The sequence below is a fragment of the Quercus lobata genome, chromosome 9 (genome assembly GCF_001633185.2).
Source record: "Quercus lobata isolate SW786 chromosome 9, ValleyOak3.0 Primary Assembly, whole genome shotgun sequence".
NCBI classification, from domain to species: Eukaryota; Viridiplantae; Streptophyta; class Magnoliopsida; order Fagales; family Fagaceae; genus Quercus; species Quercus lobata.
In genome coordinates this window covers 35,636,505-35,660,590 of record NC_044912.1, presented here as the reverse complement: position 1 = coordinate 35,660,590, position 24,086 = coordinate 35,636,505, and the positions used below count along the sequence as shown (strand labels likewise).

The 24,086-nt window shown below is 36.9% G+C and overlaps 2 protein-coding genes across 3 annotated transcripts; one reads left to right on the top strand and one right to left on the bottom strand.

The window, feature by feature from the left end:
• Nucleotides 1-6,183: 6,183 nt before the first annotated feature.
• LOC115960160 (E3 ubiquitin-protein ligase RZF1) lies at nucleotides 6,184-10,681 on the top strand. 2 transcript variants are annotated; one of them, XR_004085102.1, is made up of 3 exons: nucleotides 6,184-7,319; nucleotides 8,849-8,954; nucleotides 9,850-10,681. XR_004085102.1 is itself a non-coding variant. In XM_031078911.1 (2 exons), exons 1-2 carry the CDS (start codon nucleotides 6,326-6,328, stop codon nucleotides 9,867-9,869), a joined length of 1,014 nt encoding a protein of 337 aa, XP_030934771.1. In that variant the 5' UTR covers nucleotides 6,184-6,325; the 3' UTR covers nucleotides 9,870-10,681. The 2 variants fall into 2 exon arrangements, 1 of the variants encoding a protein (XP_030934771.1); XM_031078911.1 differs by lacking the exon at nucleotides 8,849-8,954.
• Nucleotides 10,450-22,931, bottom strand: LOC115960161. Its single transcript, XM_031078912.1, has 12 exons — nucleotides 22,763-22,931; nucleotides 21,723-21,782; nucleotides 21,575-21,628; nucleotides 21,396-21,456; nucleotides 21,145-21,221; nucleotides 18,489-18,538; nucleotides 17,033-17,115; nucleotides 15,632-15,702; nucleotides 15,369-15,525; nucleotides 11,377-11,519; nucleotides 11,199-11,297; nucleotides 10,450-11,001 (listed from the first exon to the last, which is right to left on the bottom strand). The coding sequence occupies exons 1-12, from the start codon at nucleotides 22,799-22,801 to the stop codon at nucleotides 10,906-10,908; spliced, it is 990 nt and encodes a 329-aa protein (XP_030934772.1). The 5' UTR covers nucleotides 22,802-22,931; the 3' UTR covers nucleotides 10,450-10,905.
• Nucleotides 22,932-24,086: the final 1,155 nt, after the last annotated feature.

The following is a 24,086-nucleotide window of genomic DNA, read 5'->3' as shown; positions in this document are numbered from 1 at the left end:
GGAAGCAAAAAAGCTGATAAAAGAAGTGCACTCAGGAGAGTGTGGGGAATACCAGGGGAAGAAAAAGCTATACAGATACCTGTTACAAATGGGTTATTACTAGCCCACCATGAAGAAAGATACAGCAAAATTTGTGAGAAAATGTCACAGCTGCCAAGTACAAGCTAACCTAATTCACACTCATCTGTAGAACTTGCATAACATAGTCACTGTATGGCTCTTCCACACTTGGGGGCTTGATTTGGTGGGACCAGTTAACCCACCATCACGTGGATACATATGGATCTAGTGACTATGGAATACTTCACCATATGGGTAGAGGTAGTGCCACTTCGTAAAGCCACAAGAGGAGTAGTAGCAAACTTCATCAAAGAAAACATAATTGTGAGGTTTGGGGTACCTCATAGGATTATCAATGATAATGGCACACCCTTTGTTAACAATGAAGTAAGGAAGATGTTGGAATTCTATCAAGTTAAGAACCATCGTTCATCACCCTATTACCCTTAAGAAAATGGTCAAGCAAAGGCGACAAACAAGACCCTCATAAAGATCATCAGCAAAATGAGCCAAGAATATACAGAAGGATGGGCAATGCATCTGCCAGACGCTCTCTAGGCCTATTGAAATTCGCCAAAGTCGGCCACAGAGTTTTCACCTTTTTCCTTGGTCTACGAGACAGAGGTAATGAGCCCGACAAAAGTAATGACTCCATCTTTGAGAGTAATGCAGATTCGAGAGAAGGAAAAAGAAAATGAGGTCTTTGTGGTAGAAATATATGAAGACCTAGAAGGACTTGATGAAAGAAGGAAAAAGGCCCAAGAGCGCAGTCGTAGATATAGGCAAAGGATGACTGAAGCCTATGCTAGAATAACTAAAGAGAGAGTGTTCGTAGAAGGGCAACTCGTGTTAAAGGCAGCGGACTACGTCAGGTGAGGCATGACAGAACCATCTAAGTTTGCACCAAAATAGGAGGGACCCCTTGTGATAAGAGAGGCACATCCAAGTGGGTATTTCCGTTTAACCCAGATGGATGACAAGGACTTGATGGATCCCATCAATAGGAAGTGGCCAAAGCGTTATAATGCTTAAGAAAAGAAAAAAGAGGTTATGTAGTTATCCCTTTTGTTCAATGAGTTTTATGTTTCCCTTTTTTCCTTCAAGTGACTATGTCACAAGACAAGATTGTAACGTGCTTTTATGAGTATGTAATGAAAAAGTACGAAGTATTATAAAAGCATTCTATGTCATAGCAGTAGCAAAAGTAATAACAAAGTGTAACATCATAGTTACAAACCCAAACTATGGCAATCATGTCAAACTTGCCAAAAAAGTGTTGTAGGAAACATAAAGTGTACTATATGAGGTAGTAAGAGAAGGAAAACAAAAAAAAAGGGAGGAACTACATCATCAACGAAGCCCAGAAATAAGGAGCTGATCTCCAAAATGGCTGGATCCACCATTGCTGGAAAGAAGACGCTCACGACGACCTTCCAAGTCTGCGACCTCTATCCTTAGAGCCTCAATGTGTGTATCAATGGCACAACAGCAGGCTAAACCGTCCTCATGAAGAAGACTCGGGCAATCTCATGAAGATGGTCCAAATGAACTCTACAGCGAAGCCCACGCTAACAAGCTCCTGAATTGCAGCCCTCCACTGCAGGATCCTCTCGGTGGAAACTGTGACAACAAAATTATGCTCAATATCGTTCATCACGCTCCCCATCAGCTGCAAGAAATGTTCCTTAGCAGAACAGCCAAGGCTGAATTCCTGCATGAAGTTATCGCAGCTACTATAGACCGCCCCCAAATGAGAAGCATAATCCTCGGGAACTCTGAAACCATAAAAGTTTACATAGAGAGTCCCATAACCCCAGAAGTCTACAGGATCAAGGTCATTAATCTCAGGCTGATCAAAACGAGCAAAGAAGGTTGTGGCCTCACTCACAGGGTCCGGAACTATGGCAAAACTGCTGCCCACCTCAAACTAAGAAGGGGCAATAAGGAGTGGACCTATCAAGAAAACATGAAGCATGGTGTGAGAAACCATGAGCTAAGAAGAACAAACTCACAATGAATAAGTGAAGAAAGAGATGAGGGAAAGAAACACTCCAAGACCCGTAAGAGTAGGAGCTGTGGAGATAGCAGGAACTGGTGTTGCGGGAGTGACAGAAACTGGTGCTGAAAATATGGTAGAAACGGGTGCTACAAGTGCGGTAGGAGAAGTGGTTGTAGGCATCTTTGTGTCTGTTGTAACTCCTGGCTCCTCAAAGGTCTCTGTAATCAGAGAAATGGACATGCAAGATAAAGGGAAACTACAGCAAAGGGGTGACACAAATATATGTGTATAAAGAGGAGATAAGCAAAAAAAAAAAAAAAAGGGAGGAGGGAACTTAGTAAGATAAGGAGACACATACCCATGAATTTGGCCTTATGCTCAGCACTTTCCTCCCCCTCAAAATCAGAAACTCTCTTCTTCATGGTAGGTTCATCATTAGGATCCTCAAGAACATCCTCAAATCCCTCAGAGGACAAGTCTACATTGGGTCCACATGTAGTGGAGTTTGGGATGGAAGAAGGGGTAACCACCAAGGAAGAGCCATCCTTCACGGCTTGAGATAGAGCCACGAACAGATCACTGGTAGAGATAACAAGAGGCGTGGCAGAGAAGCAACCTCGATCTGAGCAACAACAGGAGGAATGGCTCCCTCTTGAGGAGTAAGTGTCTTGGCAGGAATGGAAGCAGTCTTACTAACCCTCTCCGTATAAGTACCCTCACCTATGGGTATCGGCTTAGTGGAAGGGATAGGAGCCTCAGCAGTAGCTCCCTGTGCAACAGCAAAAGGGGCAGGAATTGCGGTCTCAAACACCACGCTAGCCCTATCAAAGAAACCTCCCATGGGTGTGCCCATGGAGGCAGAAATCTCCTCAGCCATAGGGTGATATACGGAAATAGGCTCAGGCTCATCCTGAAAGACAACAATAACCAAAAAAAAAAAAAAAAAAAAGGAAAAAGGGAAAAATGAGGAACAAAGGAATCCATAACTAGTGATGATGCTGAGAGGGAGATGAGACAACCAATGACATATGGCAGAGGAAATATGTGCAAAAGAGAAGAAAAAGAAGGAAGAAAGGAAGGAGACGTACCTCAAACTCGGGCTCATCAAGTAATATAGGACGGGTGGCAGGTGCATCCTCCTTATGCTTAGACTGCAAAAGTAAAGAAAACAGAAAACAAATATGAAGAGATGAGTCAACAAGCGTATAAGGGTTAGCCGTAGGAAAGCCTTATATATATATATATAATAAAAAAACATAAAAGAAGATAAGGCAAAGTTAGAGATAACATATTCTCCTCTCAGTGGTGGTGGACGTAGAAGGAGGAGACATCTTTCTCTTATTACCTCGTGTCCTACTGGAAAGGGAAGCATCGGTAGATGGCTGCAGAGCAGCAGACTTAGACTTACTGGCAGTGGGGCGCATGCTAAAATGAGTATGGGCGGAAGGAGGAGGAAAGCTCTCTAAAACTATATTTCCTATGGGAGGGAGGTCACTCTCAAAAGGTACAACGTCTGAGCAAGCCTCAAAAGAATCATCATCCTTTTTAGCAAACTTAGGCTTGGCAGAACCTTTCTTACCCGACACAGGAATGTTTGTCACCTTTACTTTTTTCTCCCAACCCGCGGGATAATCACCGGCGTGCTAGAACCACCCTCTATCCTCCTCAACCCACTCAAAAATGGCAGACCGACTCTGCTTTCTAGCATATGCCAACACAAATTTAAAGGGCAAAAGCAATTGAAGGTTGGCTAAAATGACTGTACTAAGCCCGTCAGGAGGAATAAGAGAAAAACCATGGCTACCCACCAATTCCTGCTTAAATGAAGTCATCATAGCCTGCCAGTATCTGTGCATGGCAAGAGTACAAATGCCCTCTCTCTGTGAGCCCGGAATAGTAACTACAATAAAAAGCTTGCTCCAAAACTTAAAGGCAGCATGTCACAAGAATGGTCGAACAGAAGTAGGAGACTCTAGATGGGAAGAAAGATAATCAAGAATATCCTGATCTAGCCCGAACTGTCTTCTCACCCTGTTAGCAGGATAATGCATAAACCTAATGCCCTCGTCAGCCAGATAAGGCAACCACCTAGCGTTGGTGGTTGCCAAGTAAGTAATCCCCCTCTCCTCGAAACCGGTCAATGGGGTGGTGGTCCCAGCAGTGTCAACAAATGGACCCATAACAGAATCAGCGCATATGTAACCCGCACCTAAATTCCCGTATGCTCTCCAAGAAAACCCAACTCCTTTATCAAAAAACTCAATAGCCGAATGACCAATTGGCTTTAAACCAACCCAACAAAAAGCCAACGAGAAGTCAAACTCAAATCTACCACAGAAATCGGTAATGACTCTTGGACACGACTGATATTTCTCCTTAGCAAAATGGACATGCCTACATTTAGCCAAGTGCCTGGCACAACGCTTGTATAACAAGTGCTGTAAAATAGTACTATGAAAAGAAGAAGTGACTATGTGGCATGAGCCTGCTTGATCCTTATCACTCCTCAGAATGTCTAACTGAACATACAAGTGTCCCAAAAACATGGGAGCCAATGGTAGAGACGAACGTTTACATTGAATTGTGTACTTGATGGTGCACTCCCACACATAGATAGCGTGGAAGAAAACCATAAACTGGAGTTCTATGGAGTTCTTGAAAACTTGCCTCAAGTTATGATTAGGAGTTCTATGATGATTGTATGTAACTTAATATAGAACATAGTGGAAAAATTGAATCTAAAGGAAAGAGGAAACATTTTGATTGAGAGCAAGTGTCACAAATGTCTCAAAGGCTATTAGCGCATGTTGACAAGTTTGGGGTTTGATGGTGCCATAGAAGTTTTAGTGGAAGTCTTCTCTCAATTGCTAAGCTATCATGTATGTAAATTAGGCTACTTACTAAAGAAAAAAAAAGTTGAAATAGGCTAGATATTGAAAGTTCTTGCTGAATGCTATAGTTACTAAAAGATATGTTTAGCTACTAAACTAATTGAGATGTTTCTTAAAATTTTGGGATACAAGTTAAAAAGAAACTTCTTTTACATTATGCTTTTAGACACAATTTTTATTCAACTTTGATGTTGGTTTTTATTCCCTTTTAGATTTTATAGAGAAGTAGGAACACATAATTTGTATTTTAATTTTGTGTGTTTTTGTGTATGCATATCCACATTCCTACACACAATATATACACTATCAACTTATATAGTTGCATGGCTAGATAGTTTACCTATTAGTCTCAAATGGGGTTTTGCATTTTAATAAAATTTAATGAATTCAAAGTGAAAATTTGTTAGATAGCACCGATTGTGTTTTCAAACAATTGAATTTCAAGTAAAATTTGACATTTTTTTAATGAATTAGTTTATATAATATGCCTCATTAAATAGATCAATCATCAAAGTTTGAAACAAATTATAAGTAGCATCAAACTTTGCAATATGATCTAAACATTAGACTCGCATGTCTCTTTTCCAACTACAAAATGTACCAATAATGAGAAACACTATTTGAAAAGCCATTTAATTGGAAAATAATTGTGCTTGCCGAGGGAGGAGTAAAAATTCATAAATTTGCTTTTGCAAGACTGGAATTGAGTATTTTTAAAGGCTATGATTATGGATTCATCAAACTTGCAATATTTAACCATTTAAACTTGCTGTTTAAGTACATGAATATTAGGAATTAATCTTATAGATTTCATCAATCTAGAGGAAGGTGAATTGAAAAAAATGAATTTCTTGAACATTTTTCTAAATATTCTCGTGCATCGCATGGGTTGGCGTGTAGTGATATATAATTTATAGCCAATTGACATTCCGTGGATGACATTTGCAAGCATAATTAGCTAAACACATATTCCTCTTTAGATTATCATTATAACAAAACAGAAAGTGCATTTTCATGGAAAGTAGAAGATTCGGAAATCTCTTCCTGTGTAAGTTAGCGGTTATCCTTCCCTCCCAATTCGACCTTTCAAGAACTAACCCACAAGAAAAACCTCTTCTGTATGTATCACATTTCACTCATCCTTTCCTTCCTTAGAACGAAACAGTGTGAACACAAAACCTACAAAGCCAAACATAATCCCAACAGAGAGAGAATTGCTTTCCACAACCTTTACAAAGCTGTATTCTTTGCTCTATTTGTTCCATTCTTGTTTATATACCTTTCCCCACTTGATTTCTTCAATCTATAAACTTAATCCCAGAGAGCAAAAAAAACCAAACCCAATTGAACTTTCAAGCTCACAACCTTTCTAATTATGTCATTGAGCCCTCCTCGTGTCCGAAACAATGGCAACCCAACAACCTACCCTCTCTACTGGTGCTACCAATGCCACAGAACGGTCAGGGTTGCTTCCACGAACCCATCAGAGGTTATTTGTCCACGTTGTTTGGGGCAGTTCCTCATTGAGATGAACGTAGCTAGGCCTAGACTAGTCATCGATCACACTGATTTTGATCCCTCCCCGGAAGCCCGTCTACTCGAGGCCCTTGCTCTCATGCTTGATCCCCCAATTAGGCGCTTCCACCATGGTTTACATGACCCGGAAGCTGAATCCCAAGGCCATCCTTTGCCTCCTCCCCCAGGTTTTGAAACAAGACCCCGGACACGTTCAAGACGGCGATGGAGAGAGAGCCCGGATACAGAACCTGAAATCCAAGGCCAACCTCGGACATGGATTATTCTTAGACCTTTAGATCCTGCTGACCCTTTTAGACCAATACTTCAACCACAACCAGCACCTTCAGGATTTGATCATAGAAATTTCTTTTTCGGGCCAGGACTAAACGAAATGATTGAGCAGCTGACTGAAAATGATAGGCCAGGGCCTTCTCCAGCACCAGAAGAAGCAATCAATGCAATACCAACTGTGAGCATCACAGAAGAGCATTTGAAAAATGACTCACAATATTGCCCTGTGTGCAAGGAAGAGTTTAAGGTTGGAGGAGAAGCTAGGGAAATGCCTTGCAAGCATATATATCACTCTGATTGTATTGTTCCTTGGCTAAGGCTTCATAACTCTTGTCCTGTTTGCCGGCATGAGCTGCCAGTGCCTTCTGATTCTGAAGATCAGCAGCAGGTAAGAGTAAGAGTAGAGAATGATTCTGAGGATTCTCAAGTTGGAGGACAGAGTAGGAGACGTAGGAGTTTGAGGTGGAGCCATTTGACATCTTTGTGGCCATTTCGACCAAGATATCGACAGATTAATCCACATGCTGATCATGACATTAATATTGGTACTTCTCGAAGGGGTAAGTTAGAGCTTGCGTTAAAAATTACTTGACTCTTGTTATAGTTTCACTATAGATCCATTAATTTACACCATGCTTACATTCTAGATATTGATCATTTTATATTTAGTTTCTACAAGAAATAAATTATCTTTCTTTTATATGGTTATTTCTATAAATAAGAAATCAGTAAAACTCACTCAATGTATTCCGGATAAATAAAGAAAGCTTTAACAATTCTAAAATGGATTAATTTATCTTGGAAACTTGGATAAGTAATATGGATTACAGAATTTGGACCATGAAACTAGGGATGGCAATTTTTCCCCACCCCGCTTAACCCGCCCCTCCCTATTTCGCCCTGCGTGGATTTTTCCCGCCCCATCCACCCCTCCCTATTTCGCCCCGCGTGGATTTTTCCCGCCCCACAAAGGTGGTACGGGAGATGGGGCAAGATTTTAGCCTCACACCATAGGACGGGACGGGGATGGATTTAAATGTTTTAGACCCACCCCGCCCTGCCCCTCCCCATCCTCGCCCCGTCCCGTCCCGCCCCGCATTGTTAAGGGTTATAATTGTAAACTTTTCATACCCTAAAGTCCTACTATTTAAACAAACATATCAATATTAACTTATTTTATTCTACTCAATGTGGTTCTCTACCTTTATTTTGTTATATGTTATACTATGAGATTTTTTTTTTTTTTTTTTTTTAATGATTGTCTTGTTAAACACTTAGATATATTATTTATTTTTTTTCTAAAAATTGATTTGATTTGATGGGATAAATTTAGTTGTAATTTCAAATATATTTTTATTAATGAAATAGGTTTCATTAAAAAAAATTGTATTAGTTGTAGGGCAAATTAACAAAAAGTAGAGTTTTACGGGGTAGGGCAGGGCCCTTAGGAATGGGGATGGGGTGAGAAAGTTTTTCCTGTTATGCGGGGCAGGGTAAGGATGGGGCAAGACAAAATCATGCGAGGCAGGGACGAAGACCCCATCCTTCGGCCCCACCCTGTTCCATTGCCATCCCTACATGAAACATTATGAAAAAACCAAAAAAAGAAGAAGAAGTCAAGTCATACTTTATATGCATTGAGAAGACTATTGAATTGTCCTAATAAATTAGGAACAATCATTGAATTGTCCTAATTAATTAGGAACAATCATTGAATTGTCCTAATTAATTAGGAACAATCATTGAGCTCTATAGCTCAAGTGGTACCTCTACCTCTTCCCAAAAAAAAGAGTTCAGTAAATTTGAACCCAGATCTTGAGCTCTATAGCTCAAGTGGTACCTCTACCTCTTCCCAAAAAAAAGAGTTCAGTAAATTTGAACCCAGATCTAATCCCCTTAATAGAAACAAGACCACTTCATATAGGATATTTCGACGGAATTTTATTAGATACTTCATGTGTGCTTTAATGGTTCGGATTTTCTGGTATACTTTGTAATTTCATTGTTTTCCCTCATACCTCCTAGACTCTACTCTTTATGCTGAATTCAACTTTTTTCTTTTTTTTTTTCCTTTTTTCTTTTTAAGCAGTCAACTCATGTTGGGATTCTTGCCATATTCTTTAGCCCAAAATGTTGCTGCTTATGCTGGAAGCAATTGATATGGACTTTGTGGTTAAACTGTTTTTACTAGGAATGTAAGTTTCTAATCAAATAAAGAGAGGGCGCACCAGGGAAAATATCATGTGTAGCTAGTTCAAATATTCGGTATGCAAATTTGCCCTTCCATTAATCTTATGTTGCTAATGGATATCACTTCTTACCATTAAAAGAAGAAAGTTACAAAAGAGAAAAGTTGGCTTTATGTTTCTAATTTTCTCATTTCTTCTTTCCTTCTTTTCTTGGCGGGTTTCAGTTTTGAGATGCAACATTTAGAATGTAGAAGAAATCACTTTGGGGAAACGTGTTAGCCATAGATTTTATGATGCTTGCCCAACCAGTTTCCCAAACTGAACAAAAGCTAATAGAAAACTCTGGATGCTTAAATGTTTAAATATTTTTCACCGGAACAATATAAATATGACATATTTTAGAGTAGATTACAATGAAATTAAAGCTTTGAGCTAATCACTTTCAAGATCAGCTTGTTTCATGAAATAAAATGACTAATATTGGAACAAAGTGAACTTCAATGAGATCACCAATATTGGACTAGTCTCTAGGCCTGTATATCTTATAATGGTATGTTTGGGATGAGGGAGATGATAGGAAAGAAAAGGGAAAGATGACCGGAATGTACCAATTTTTAGAATATTCTGGCCACTTTTCCCTTTTTTTCCTCTAGTCCTCTTGATTAGCAAAAAATAGAAATGAGAGAACATCATACAAGTTATTGTCACCGAAAACTTGTTTGAGAATCAAATTGGGTTGTATTCCTCTCTCTCTCTCTCTCTCTCTCAAATGTGCAATACTTAGTTTTCTTGCTTCTATTTTCCATCTGAAGTCACTTTTAAGTAATGCTTCTAGACAAAGTTTGCATGTGCATCACCATTTCCTGCGTTAACCAAATAGTATTGACTTTTTGTTCTGCAGGAGCAAGCCGGTTTCGGTAGATTATAAAACCTTTCAACATTCTGAAACATTGAATATCACAGCTGTTATATATAGCTTGCTCATAATTCATACACCATGACAGCCGAATAATGGATGGGAGGAAATCTGAGACATGTCGCCCGAACATGCTACTTCTATTGCTTTGTGTTTATTATTTGTCATGATAATGCCACTGCAGTAAAATCTGCATATACAGGGGGCATTGTCCGCAATACTACGTCTTTACCAAGTAAATGAAAAAAATATATATACACTTAAACGTGTGACAGTGTTTTTATGTACATGAATTTACGTAAGTTGCGTTAATGTGATACTTCGAAAAAAAGTGCCATTCTCATATGCAAGGACTCATCTGATGACAAAGACAATAGGGCTGCCTAAGCCATTGGATTGCATCCACGAAATCAGTCATTCTATCTTTTCTTTTCTAGTTCTTTAATCAAATGATAACCCACAGATGCCACATTCATGAAGAGATGAACTCTACCTATCCCGTTCAAATAAAGGAGAAAAATATCATTAGTCCTCATCATATCTTAGAAAGCTTGCCCCTATTTATTCCCCATTTAAATGAAATGCTGACCAAGAATTCCGTCAGAGTTGTTACTTGTTATGCAAAAATGCATCAGAATTTTAAGTGTAGAATCCCAGAAAAGGCACTATTCTTCCAGCTACCATCGCTGGGAAGACAAAGACAACCATGAATCTGTGATCCATTAGTCTGTTTTCATGATGATGGATCACTGATGCATGGTTCTGATGCAAATTGTTACTGTGAAAACCGATCAACAAATACCCAAAAAAAAAAAAAGATCATAACACCCTAAAGTCACTTTAGGAACGTATACATGTTCTATCAAGATTCAACTGTCTACATGAATGTTTGATGAATGTTTAGTATTACAAGTAAAAACTTTGCAATGAACATTGAACACTAGAATTCTCACTCTCCGTACCTCCCTTTCTGTTTAATCTTTTCATTTACTTGGAGGGGAGTGGGGGTATTGCCAGGGAATGGGTGCGCTAGAATACCATTCACAAACACCGGAATTGACGGTGAGTGTCAGTGCTCTGGAACATCTTGCGGGCAACATGAAAACCTTCCGTGTATGCTGTCTGCATGTACAGCGTCTGCAACAAAGATAATCGTGAAGATAGTAAAACCACAAATTAAGTCTGCAACATAGAATATAATCACAAATTAATGAGAAAAAACTTTTTGCAACCACATAACCAACAGTAGCGTGCAAGTAACCAATCCTCAATATGCAAGCCTTATGCATAAATGTTTGAAAAGGTATAATTCATATGTGGTAGCCAAAACTCACCGTATCTGTCTTCAGCTCTGAGGCAAGACGTTCTCTGATACAATTTGATACCACACCTCCTAGCTGTTGTCCATGTTGCTTAATAGTCTCCTCAGTTATCTGCATGACAATTTCTTTAGCATAACCCAGAAGAACCACTTACAATAAGGCTAAAAAGAGCAGAATAAAACAAGCTTACCTCTGAAAGTAACAGTGCTGATGTTTTATCCAAAATTTCTTCCACAAATTGCCCAACATCTTTGAAGGAGCTTGATGGTTGCAAGCTATTGACAGGTTTATCCTTTACATTTTTCACTTTTCTGGATGGCTCAGTAGCTTTTGCTGCGTCATAAAGAATCAATAAATTTGGGTTACCATGGATGAACTAGAGCTGCTCTAGAAGCCCAACTGGTATAGAATTGATGATATATCTCCTCTCAAAATTAACACCCCCCCAAAAGAGAAAAATAAAAATAAACTCCCTTTCTCAAAACAGAAACAAGTCAGGTTCTTAAAATTCCACTTCTCAGACAGTATATTATCAAAATGGACAATTTGAACTAAATATGCCCATTTCTATATCTTCAGCTGGATAATTCTCATAACTTCTAATTAACAAGTCCAAGCAAAAAAGGAACCAAAAAATGAAAACTTCCAATGACTTCCCTGCAAGGAATTTCAATGAATATATATAGGGTTGTGTTCAAGTTACACCTAGTGTAACTCTAAGTAATATTATACCACCCGATAACTTGTTATTGAGTTCATATTTTGAAAATCTAACCGTTGAATTACATGTTCTATATGTTTTTAACACGCATGCCAATTTGCATGCCAATCTAATGTAATTTACCATTCGATTCATAAAGTCATCTTTTATGCATTATTTTAAAATACAAAAATTTGAATTTAAACAATTGATTGATGACATGATTATTAATCTTTAATCATCTTTAAAATTTGTAAGCTTGAAGAATATATGAAGATAATATAATTCAATGGTCGATTTATCAAAATTCACAATCTAATTAAACATTATTAGGTGGTGTAATATTACTTAAAATTACACCAAGTGTAACTTGAACCCAACCTCTCTCTCTCTCTCTCTCTCTCTCTATATATATATATATATATATATATATATATTAACAAAAGCATAGGAAAAAAAAAGGAGTTTGCGCATTCACAAACTTTCACAGCTTGCATGTGACATTGTTGGGTTATAAATGCCATGTATTTGGCGCAAACCTTTAGCATAGGCTTTAATCCGGAAATTTTGGTGGGGATATAAGGGCAATGCTTACAAAATTCACTAGGTTGGCTGGAATAAATTATGCTTACCAAAGAATCATGGTGGTTTGGGCTTTAAAGATTTGGAACAGTTCAAACTTGCTCTCCTTGGCAAACAGGTTTGGAGGTTAATTCACAACATTGACTCCCTTTTTTACAAAGTCTTCAAAGCCAAACATTTCCCCAACTGCTCAATATTGGATGGGGGGGTTAAGACTAATGGCTCATATGCTTGGCAGAGCATTTTGAAAGCAAAAAGTCTTGTTCGCTGAGGTTCAACATGGCGAATTGGCAATTGGGAAAAGGTCCTTATCAGAGGTGACAATTGGCTTCTGGATCCGTTTACGCAAGTCATATCCCCTCAAAAAAAAATTCCAAATAACACTCATGTCTGTGCGTTAATTGACAAGGAGGGTCCTTGCTGATTGGAGGATAGAATTCGCGAACAGCTGTTACCACATGAAGCTAACACTGTCCTTGGCATTCCCCTCAGCAACTGTTGGCCTGAAGATTCTCTGATTTGGCAAAAGATAAAGAATGGAGTTTACTCCACTAGAATTGCTTATCGGTTGCTTGCTGAAACTGAGACTTTGACTAAACCGGGCCAGTCAAATCCAACAGCACACAACGGGTTTTGGAAGGAAATATGGAGCCTCAACGTTCCAAACAAAATTAAGCATTTTCTGTGGTGTGCTTGCTGCGAAGCGCTACCTACAAAGAAGAATCTGTTCAATTGAAAAGTGACTCGCAATGATTTTTGTGAATACTGTGGTAGGGAAGTAGAAGACACTATCCATGCCCTATGGGAGTGCCAGGTACTTAAAGAAATTTGGTGGGAGTTTGAACTTTGCCAAAGCAATCTGTCCAGTCATTTTACTTGCTTCAGAGATCTACTCACTGGGATTTTTCAATCTCAAGAACCAAATCTTGCTGAGGTTTTTGCTTATGTTGCTTGGGTTATATGGACGAAGAGGAATGCATCAAGACTGGGTAACTATTCCATTCCTTACTAAAAAAATCTTTGTGGATGCAACTGAAAGAATGCAGAGTTTCAAGCAGTACAGATTGATCAACCCACAATAGCACTGATCCTCGGTCCCACCCACTGGTCTCCACCTCCAAGTCTTTTTCTTAGGGTGTGTTTGTTTGTAGGTGAAATAGGGTGGATGGAAAACTTTGGAGAGAAAATGGAAAGGAAAACTTTTTTGGTGTGTGTTTGGTTGAGTGGGGAGGAAAGAAAATAAATGATGGGGTCCGGGTGTTTTCTCCTCTAACCCACCAAAAAGTTTCTCCAAAATGAGGAGAAAACTGAAGGGAGAAAATAGGGCTGCTTAATGAACGAAAATGCTCATGAGTAAATTTATACAAACTCACTTTCTAACAAAGGTATATGTGTAAATTTATACAAACTCACTTTTTCCATCCTTTCACTTTTCCACTCTCAACCAAACAGAAATGGGGGAAATTAAAATATTTTCATCCTCCCACTTTTCTATCCTTTCATCATTTTCTATCCTCCCATTTTTCCACCTTCCAACCAAACAGACCCTTCAAGTTAATTTCAAATGAGCTCTTTTCTAGGATATTTCATATGTTGGTATCGGTGTTGTAATCAGGGATTCTGCAGGAAAAGTTATAGGTGCTCTATCGAAAAGGATTGAATTACCTACAGCAGTGGAAGCTGTAGAAGCTCTGGCCTGTAGGAAAGCATTTGCTTTTGTGCTAGAAAACGGGCTGCATCAAGTTGTGTTCAAGGGGGACTCAACAACTGTCCTAAACTGCATTCAGGCTAGTTCACCTTGCCTGGTATCTTTTGGGAATGTTATAGAGGATTCTATCGCCTTGGCTTCGCAACTCTATGATTGTTCGTTCTCCCATGTTCGCCAAAAAGGTAATGCTGTGGCTGATAAGTTAGCCAAATTAGCTAAGTATCTTGTTGTACCCCAAGTTTGGTTGGAGGACATCCCTAGTGATGTTGACTCTATTGTATTGATTGACAGTAGTTTTGCTGTGGTTTGAATAAAATTCTTGACTGGTGTCTCAAAAAAAAAAAAAAAAACCTTTAGGTTTGGCATCACAGCCATTAACTAAGGCATCTTTGTGCTGAGATCACCAGTGTTACCAACAAAATGTTGGGGTTAGAATAGTAGCTACAAAACCAATACCAACTATTTGGGAATGAAAATAGAGGAATTAAGAAATTAGAGACATTTCCCTTGAATCAATTTGGTGGTTGGCAGGTCAAAGGCTCATGAGGTAACTGAATAGAAAATAAAAAACATATAAAAATACAATCAAATTTAAATTTAAATATAATATGAGGTAACTAAATTATCCAAGATGATTAATCAAAACCTATATAACAACTAACATCTAAAATTGATAAATACTAGATCTTAACTAAATTGATTCAAGGAAAATGAAACTAATTTCTTAACGATATGATAAGAGGAGAGAGCAAACAACCTTGAGCCCTTGCCAATATAACATGTTTTCATTCATAACGAGGCTGATATAGACCTTTTATATTCCTGATCTTATTTGCTCTCTACTCTTAAATGCTATTAAAGGGCTCAAGGTTTCAATCCCTGAAATTGAATATTGAAGCAAGCAACTGCTAAAGGAGATTTTAACTTCACCAAAAGTGTGAAAACAATCATATATAGTCTCAGAAAATAGGGCTCATGTTCAATAATGCAATAGAACACCAAATAGATATATTGATGTGAAAAACAAGATTGGAAAGATCATTTCCCAATAACTGCAAGGCTTTGCATCTTTGACATGGCATATAGAATCCTCCAAGATACGAAAAAAAAAAAAAAAAAAAAGCATTGATATCTTCATCTTTGTTCAAGCAAATGATTGAGTGGTAATATCATATTTTGGCCAAAAAAGTACCTGTAATTTCTGTGGACTTATTATTTGAAACAACATGAGCTTTTGGAGGAGCTTGCAGAGATGCTGCTTTTTCTGGAAGATCTGGCAAAACTATGGAATCAGATGGAACAAGAGCAGCTAGATCAGGAGGATTATCTTTCCCTACTGGAGGGTTAGCCTGCAAAGAATAATAACCAAAAAAAAAAAGAAAAGATTACATTAAAAAAAAAAAAAACTAAAGAATAATTTGGCAAACCTACATAACAAATCTTATTCTAAATCACCTCCAGGTCAACATATGAGGAGTCTCTTCCAATTGATCTTAGAAATTTGTCAAGCTCACAGACATTAAGAGCTGGAAACAGTATTTCAAGGATTAGGGGCTAACTTAAAAACAAAATATAAACTAAAGCAATGCCTCGCTAACAGAAATGCATTCACTAATGCAGTACCTTGCAATATGATGCATTACTATGTACCATAATGTTGTGTAATAATAAACATTACCAAGTAAGATGTAGGTAGCAATTAAAAGTGAATGTAAAGTCTTTTGAGCAATGCTACCCTCACTGAAAGTTCTTACAGAATTCCCATACAGACAGACAAACAGGTTAATTACCCATCATTTTCTCATAGATTACATAGCTTCCATTAGGCCTACATCGATGAAATTTCCATATGAAAAATCTACAACTGCAGAAATTTCTTTAAATCTACTATCAAACTAGATGAAACTTGAGGAAATATAGCATATTTTAACATTAACACCACTAAATAAAAAAATAGAGTGATGAGACTAACCATCTTCTACCTCATTCACCATATAAAATTGCTATCATCAATCACAGTATGAACTGCCCCTCTAAAGCAGATGATGTCAAAAATAGAAGACAAAGTTCCTTTTTTTTATAACCCGACAAAGTTCCTTTTTAGAATCTCTAGCACAGTACAGAAAGATAAGACATCTCCAATCAAGTGGCATGAGTCCAATCATGCACGGTACTAAAAACTCAAGTCAAGACATGAATGACTTTAGCCCTGGATAGCGATTAAAATCTCATTCATCTTTTGTCTTGTTTTATAGTCCTCCTATATAGTTAACAGTTAAAACGTCCAATATACCATATACACACTAGACACCATAGTCCAAACCCTTTCCTATTCCCATTCCATCAAACTCCATGACCCAAGTAATTCACTCTTTTCCTGGGAATACTCTGTTATTTATTTATTTTAATAAGTAACGAAAGTTTATAAATCAGGTATACACTAATTCCTCAAGTAACAGGGTACAGTCTGTTGCTTGAGGAATCTAAGTGTTGAATTGCTCAAATTTTTTTAGATTATGAGTTGATACTGAATTATACAATATAGTTAACTAAAACAGCTTCACAAGAAAAGATGGTGATTATCATCGAGGTCAAAAAAATTAATACTTCAAACTTGTTATGATTCTATTAAACTTACAGAGTTTACAACCTCCGTACTCGCACAACCATCTACCCCCCCCGCCCCCTGCCCCCATTTTCTTTTTTCTTTTTCCCTCAAAACCCTTTAAAAATATAACGTACAAAAGATAACACACATAATAATCAAGGTGAAATTGGTTTCAAAATTAAAGCTGGAGAAAATACTCAAAAACTATGTCAAAAGAGTTTCTTTTTCTAGTTACCATTCTCACTTACAAATTGTCATATCATTTGATAGTGGGTGGAACAAACAGCGCTCCTGACCTTTAAATCCTTGATCCAAAAGGAGGGAGACATTTCTTCACAAAGCAAAGATATAAGATAACATCAAAAGGAGAAGATGGAAAGAAAGGACCAGAAAAGAGGGTACATTGTTGCATAATTTCTGCTGGAATTCTCCTTAAATGGGGTTTGATGCACATTAAAGTCTATGCCACATAAAGGTACAAATAAATTATAAATATCCCAAACAAAAGGACAAAAAACGATTAACCGGATAATTTCATACTAGCAAACCAATTCTACTATTACAGTCGGTGAAACAAACTTCCAGAGGACAATCAAACTATATCAATTGCATCATGAAAATGTATGTGAAACTCAAACTGAAAAATGAAGAGTGACAAATAAGGTGTGCCCAGTGTTTTAAAACCAGACCAGACTAACAAGTTAAACTGGTTCACCCCCTTAAACCATTCTTTTAGTTGAACCAGAGAATTTTTCAAGAAAATATAAAAATTCACATTATTCATTTTTTCCCTCTAAAATTCAATAAATCTAGCATTTTTTTTTAGTCTAAATATAAAACTTGCATACTTCAAATAAGTATATAACTATTATAATAAATTTTTTTTTTTCATTTAGTTAGTAAATATGTTGATGATTAAACCAGAAGAACCCATGGTTAAACAAGTTAACAAACCACCTTTCCAGTTCACCTATACAGTTCAGGTTTTAAAAGATTGGGTGAGCCTTCCTCAGTGATGCTGGAGCATGCAAGAAGCTGTCCATAGCCAACTGGGCTTACCTTACTAGTCCACTCGGATCCGCCACCAGCTAGCATCACTCCAGACTTTATTATTGTGTTTAGGTTTGTCCTAATTATGTCTTACTTTCTAGTTTCTAATTTTTTCTACATGCTATGTCCTATTCTTCTAAAAGTTATGTAACCTATCATGCAACTGTTCATGAGTCAGATTATTGCTGATTATGTGTGTGTCATGAAGGGCTAAGATGTTGAGGTTGTTAAGGGCAGGCAGTATATATGGCCTATTAAGAATCACTTCACAAATGGTCTGCCTTAATCTGTCATGCAAAATTATGCACACATGAAAGTGCATGCCCACATGTGCACCTGCACACACTCAAGAACTGGTCTAGTAATAGAAGAGAAGTTTACATTACTAACAAAATTTTTTATCAGAGATATAGCAATGTCAGGACTCGGGATTTCTCTTTTCTGAAGCAAATTAAAAATTTCAAACAATGTTGATGGAGATATCAACGCAACACCAATAACAGAGAAAAGAAGTGACTGACACAAAAATTGAATCATTTCATAGAAACATAAAATTCTAGGCATAACAATACCATGATATGTATGAAATGAAAATTTAAAAACTGTAACAAAGAAGAACTTCAACTCCCAATGTGCACAAAGATTACTACTTACCTTGCTGAATCATTTACAAGTGCAAATGGAGTAACACTACCCAAAGGTACCTTGCATGATAAAAAAACACAAGTACATCAGAGGGCAGATTCAAATGAAATTAATGATTATTTCATACAAGGTAGATATTCTTCCCTTAAATAAAATTGAAAAGAAAATGCACTTCAGGTTTGTGTGTGTGTGTGTGTGAATAAGATAATTTTATTAAAACGAATGAAAATGCACCTCAGTTAGTCACAACAGAAAGCAGATATTTATATATATTGACTTAACATTGATATAACAAGATGGTCATTGTTAGTAACAGACATATATTACTATTAGCCAAACCTAGACAAATAACTTAACTAGCAATTGGTCAATCAAACATGCTTAAATTGCTCAATCACACAATGTGGCCAAACAGCCTGAGCCAAACTAGGGATCAACCTCCTTAGAGCTCAAATATTATGCTCAAATACCATATATCAGAAAAGAAATAACTCACAACTGTGCACTGTAAAACATTAAGTATATGAGTTGTGATCATCTTCTTCTTCACTGTCCGATAGCATATGAGTTGTGGTCTATGGTATTCTGTTTGTTTGGTATCCATTGGGTTATGCCATATAAAGTTATTGAGTTGTTGGCTTCATGGCAGGGCAAGTTTGGAAGACATAGAAATATGGATTTTTGGAGGTTTGTGCCACATTGCCTGTTTTGGTGTTTATAGCAGGAACGGAATGCTAGATGCTTTGAGGACTCGTAAGGGTGGATCCTTGATATAAAGTCATTTTTCTTCCATACTCTCCTTGAATGGAGCTTAGTTTTACCTCCATGCACTTCTTTGTCCCTCCATGTTCTTCTTGATCACTGTAATTTGGGTTACTAATTTCTGCCACTGTAATTACCTAAAAAAAAACTAATTTCTGCCACTGTAGTACATTTCCAGTGTACTTGGGTTGGCTATTCTTTAATAAAAAGTTCTTACATTACTTATCAAAAAAAAAAAAAGAATGTCAGCAAGGTAATATGCCAGCCTTTACTTATACCTAGAAAGTCATCATTCAACATATATTTACAAGAATGTAATGATCAAATTTAAGAAGATATTTTTCGAGTGCCTATGCCCTTGAGTTTTGTTCCCTTTTTTGGGGTAAGATCATTGATGGATAACTCTCATTGACGAGCCAATTTTATTGGTGAACTTGACATTGATGGAATAAAATACTCGAATAGTGAAGAGGTGAAGGAAGAAGTGACCCAGTTCTACAAGAATTTATATACTTTGTCAGTTGAATGGAGACCAAGGGTCGAGAGATTGCATTTGTCATCTATTGATGAAGATACTAGTAGGAGTGGAAAATCCTTTGGAAAGGAAAATGTGCATGAGGCCTTAAGAGATATCGACAAGGACATAGCTCCAGGGCTGGATGGGTATACCATGGCAATTTTCAAAAATTATTGGGAAATCTTATGCTGGTTTTCAGGAGTTCTATAGTTATTGCAAGTTTGAGAAATCGTTGAATGCTACTTTTGTTACTCTGGTACTAAAGAAGAGTGGTGCCATCAATATCAGGGATTTTCGCCCTATTAGCTTAATTACAAAAAGTGCTGGCCAATCAATTGAATCAAACTCTCAGATTTTTGAGTCAGCTACACAAAATGCTTTTGTTATTGGAAGACAAATCCTTGACTCAGGGCTTATTGCTTACAAATGTTTGGATAGTAGATAGCGGAGGGGTATTTATGGGGTAATTGTAAGCTAGATATTGAAAAGGCTTATGATTACATTAATTAGGACTTATTGCTTTACTTGTTGGAAAGACTTGGCTTTAGTGAAAAATGGCAAAAATGGGTTTGGTTTTGCACTACAACTGTTTGGTTCTCAATCATGGTCCATGGTACTCCGATAGGCTTCTTTAGTAGCTCAAGGGTTTGAAGCAAGATCTAATGTCTCCACTCCTATTCATTTTGGTGATACAAATTCCAATTAGGGAATTACATAAGACAATGGAGAGTGGTTTTTTAGCAGGGTTGAAGGTGAGAGGAGTTATGGAGATTTTAAAGTTGCTATTTGCCAATGACACTATACTATTTTGTGATGCTGATGCAATACCTGAATAGCTTGGATATCTTAGGTGTGTACTCATTTGCTTCAAAGTAGTATTAGATTAAGAATGAATTTGGTGAAAAGTAACTGGTGCCGGTGGGAGAAGTAAGTGATGCATTGGAGTTAACTCAGTTTTGGTTAAAATATCAACTCTTCACATACAACATCTCTCTTCGTTAAGTGGTTAAGTTGATATAGTAAGGAAGATATTTTATTCCTTCACATTCTCTTTTCTAATCCTGAAGCAAGAACATATATCTTTTCATTCCTTTGATATATATATATATATATAATTTGAGGAGCTGAAGAGGAGAGACATACAAGATGCATACAGATGTTTCCCCTACAAAATGAACTTATATCATCTGAAATATGAAAGATAAAGCCAAAATCTGCTTCACAAGTAGAAAGTTTTTTGCTAAAAAACTGGGACAAGATGCAGGGTGGGTAAGACAGCACCCATACCATCACAATAAAGAAAACTACAGACTAATGCAAGGTGTCATTATAGACAGAAAGCGGGGGCCAAAGAGGCAAAAACCAAACTTTTAAGCATATACCAACCTGAAGTACTTCACCCAATGCTTCTTCTGGAGCCATTCTCAAACCTCCTTTCCCCAACCCAAGCCTTTGAGATAGAACTGCTTAGTTTCAAGTCATAAGAAACTCCATTAATATCCAGGAAAATGTAATCAATTCGTGAGCAACAACGATTCATACGACAGTTCAAAACACTGCAAAAACCTCTAGCATCTCTACATGCCCATGCATAGTATGGTGCTAGAGATTGGGCAAATAAATATATTATAGTATACCTTTAAGATCAACTTTAGTATCTGCCAGTGCGGAAACAATATAGAACCTATTTTTCTTGTCCTGCACATACAAGTACGTCCAGGCATTGGGCCACAAACTATGTCAACAAGAGGTGAAACCCCAAATTTACCACAATGCAACCAGAAAGGTGTATTTTCAAGTCTCAAAATACCATTACCTTCAAGAATAAATTTTTACTCAGTCCACCTTCACTATTTCCTACATATTTCGCCTGCCAGAAAAGACATATTCCTGCTTCAGAATACATAAGCACGTATGTATATAGGGGAAGGAATAAAACCCTTTTGTTTTCAATATTCTTTTACCTGATCTTCAACTGTCATAACAACAGGATGTTCATACTGGGAAAATTCAATTTGAAGCTCCTAATGAAAACCAAATAGAAAAGTTACTTGCAAGACAATAGACCAAATGATACAAATCAAATCACTGAAAAGCAAAATCAAGGTTGTACACAATAATGTATGTAATTATAAATTATCTACTCATTTTTTTCCATAGTTAATTTTTTTTTTTTTTTTTATTGTTAAGTTACGCACACATCCACAACCCCAAGGGATAGCACAATTGGCTGGGGTCCATGGCTCACAAAGTGACGATAACTAGTTTGAATTCCCTTCCCACCGCCCCTTCTTCTCATGCTTCTCCCCTTGAGCCAAAACATAACCAAAAAAAGAAGATGTTAACACACACAGAGTAGGTATTGAACCAACAACCTTACCCTCCACCTTGCTCTTACAAGAGGAGAATGTACCATTTGCGCTAGAATTGATTGGGCTTTTTTGATAGGTAAAATACTCACACCCCATTGGTGATTGAACCAGTGATCGACTAACCCTCCACCCCTTAACGTCAGCCATTGACCATTGGTGTAATTCAGAATCACATAGATTTACAATTTTTTAAAATTAAGAAAGAAACAAAATCCCAGCTCCAAAATGTAAGTAACAGTACCAATAGGACAATAATGTATGCAAGTGAACTGGGCATTCGACTAATTAACACATTGCAGAATTTATCTAAGTATTACAGTGTTCCAAGTTCCAAGTTCCAACAAAAACATTATTTCTATAATTCACGTAAAAATTCCCCTATATCATATAATCCCAAACCGAAGCAAGAATAACAGGAAGGGAATTAAAAAAATCCAAAATCCAATCCTGTTATAACCGGAGGTTGCTTATTTTCAATCAAATCATGTACATAATAAAGATTTGATAGTAGCAATTGCACATGAAAAATGGATATAAAAGCAAAATAAAGAATACCCAGAACTAGAAAAAGTGAAATACAGCATCAAAAAACTAAATTTAGGCACTAGAAAACAAAAACAAAAAAAGTAAACCTGTAAGCGCGCAAGGAACTGTTCCTTGGAAAACCCCATTTCACAGTGAGATCAAATGAACAGGGATCGCCAGAAAAAGGAGATGAACAAAACGGCGAAGATTATACTATAATATACATATATAGGTCAGGTCAATACAAAGGCACACACACAAGCACTGACTCATGAACTCGTTGCCGTTTGTATTTTCATTGGCCCCTGAGATACGACCTGTAGTTTTGAGACTGGGCTTCTGAAGTTTAGGCACTTTATATGGGTTATTGGGTTTATTAGTTTTAGAATATTTGGGCCAAATGGCCGTGTTAGCAGCGCACTAAAGTTTTCACCGACAAACAATTTTTGGGTTAAAGTAAAAAACTCACTGGCTAAGTTTCATTAAAATTCATTTCAATTCTCTAATTTGCTTTCATTCTTTTATGTTTAGTAATTTTCAAGTTTATTTAATTAAGGCATCTCCAAAAACTTCTGTTAGATCTTTAAAAAAAAAAAATCTGAAAAATATTTTTCAATCATTAATTTGATTTTTTTTTAATTTAAAAAATTTGAAAGAAAAAATTAAAAATTTGGACAATTAACTGCAACATTTAATAGAAGTTTATAAAGATGTCTTAATTAAATAAACTTGAAACTTAAATGACTGAAATAAACAAAAATAAAGTTAAATAACTTAAATGAATTCTAAACATAGAGGGTAGGTTTTACATTTTATCTTCTTTTTTTTGGCAATGGATGATAACTTTTAATTCCACATATTTAGTATCAATTATACTATCATTATGCCAAAAGTCTTATAGTTCAATTGGTATCTTCTCATATACCAAGTGTTTGAGGGTTTCAGGGAGAGAGATTTGAGTTGCAAGATTAATAGCATATAAGTAAATTTGTCTTTATAATCTTTCAACCTTTTTGTCTAAAAAATAGTTTCAATAGTGTATTAAATATTCAACCCAAACACATTGTGTCCCTATCAATTTATTATCCTCTAGTAGCACTATTAATTTATCATTCTCTAGTGGTTTTGACTAAAATACACTGTGCCCCATTAATGTGATGAATTTTGACTAAAATAGTGGTTTGTTTGGGTTGGGTTGTAATTTGCAAAAATGGTTGAAGATTGTTGTTTGGGGTGGGATTTTTTTTTTTTTTTTTTTGGGGGGGGGGGGGAGGGGACTGATAATTATGGTTATTAGGACTGGATTATGATTTTGTTTGGGTTTAATGTTGTTATTTGGGTTGGGTTAAGATTTTAGTAGGTTATATTATATCTATGCATTTTTTATTTTTGGGGTAATGTCAAGAGGGGCCCACATTTCCTTGGGCCTAT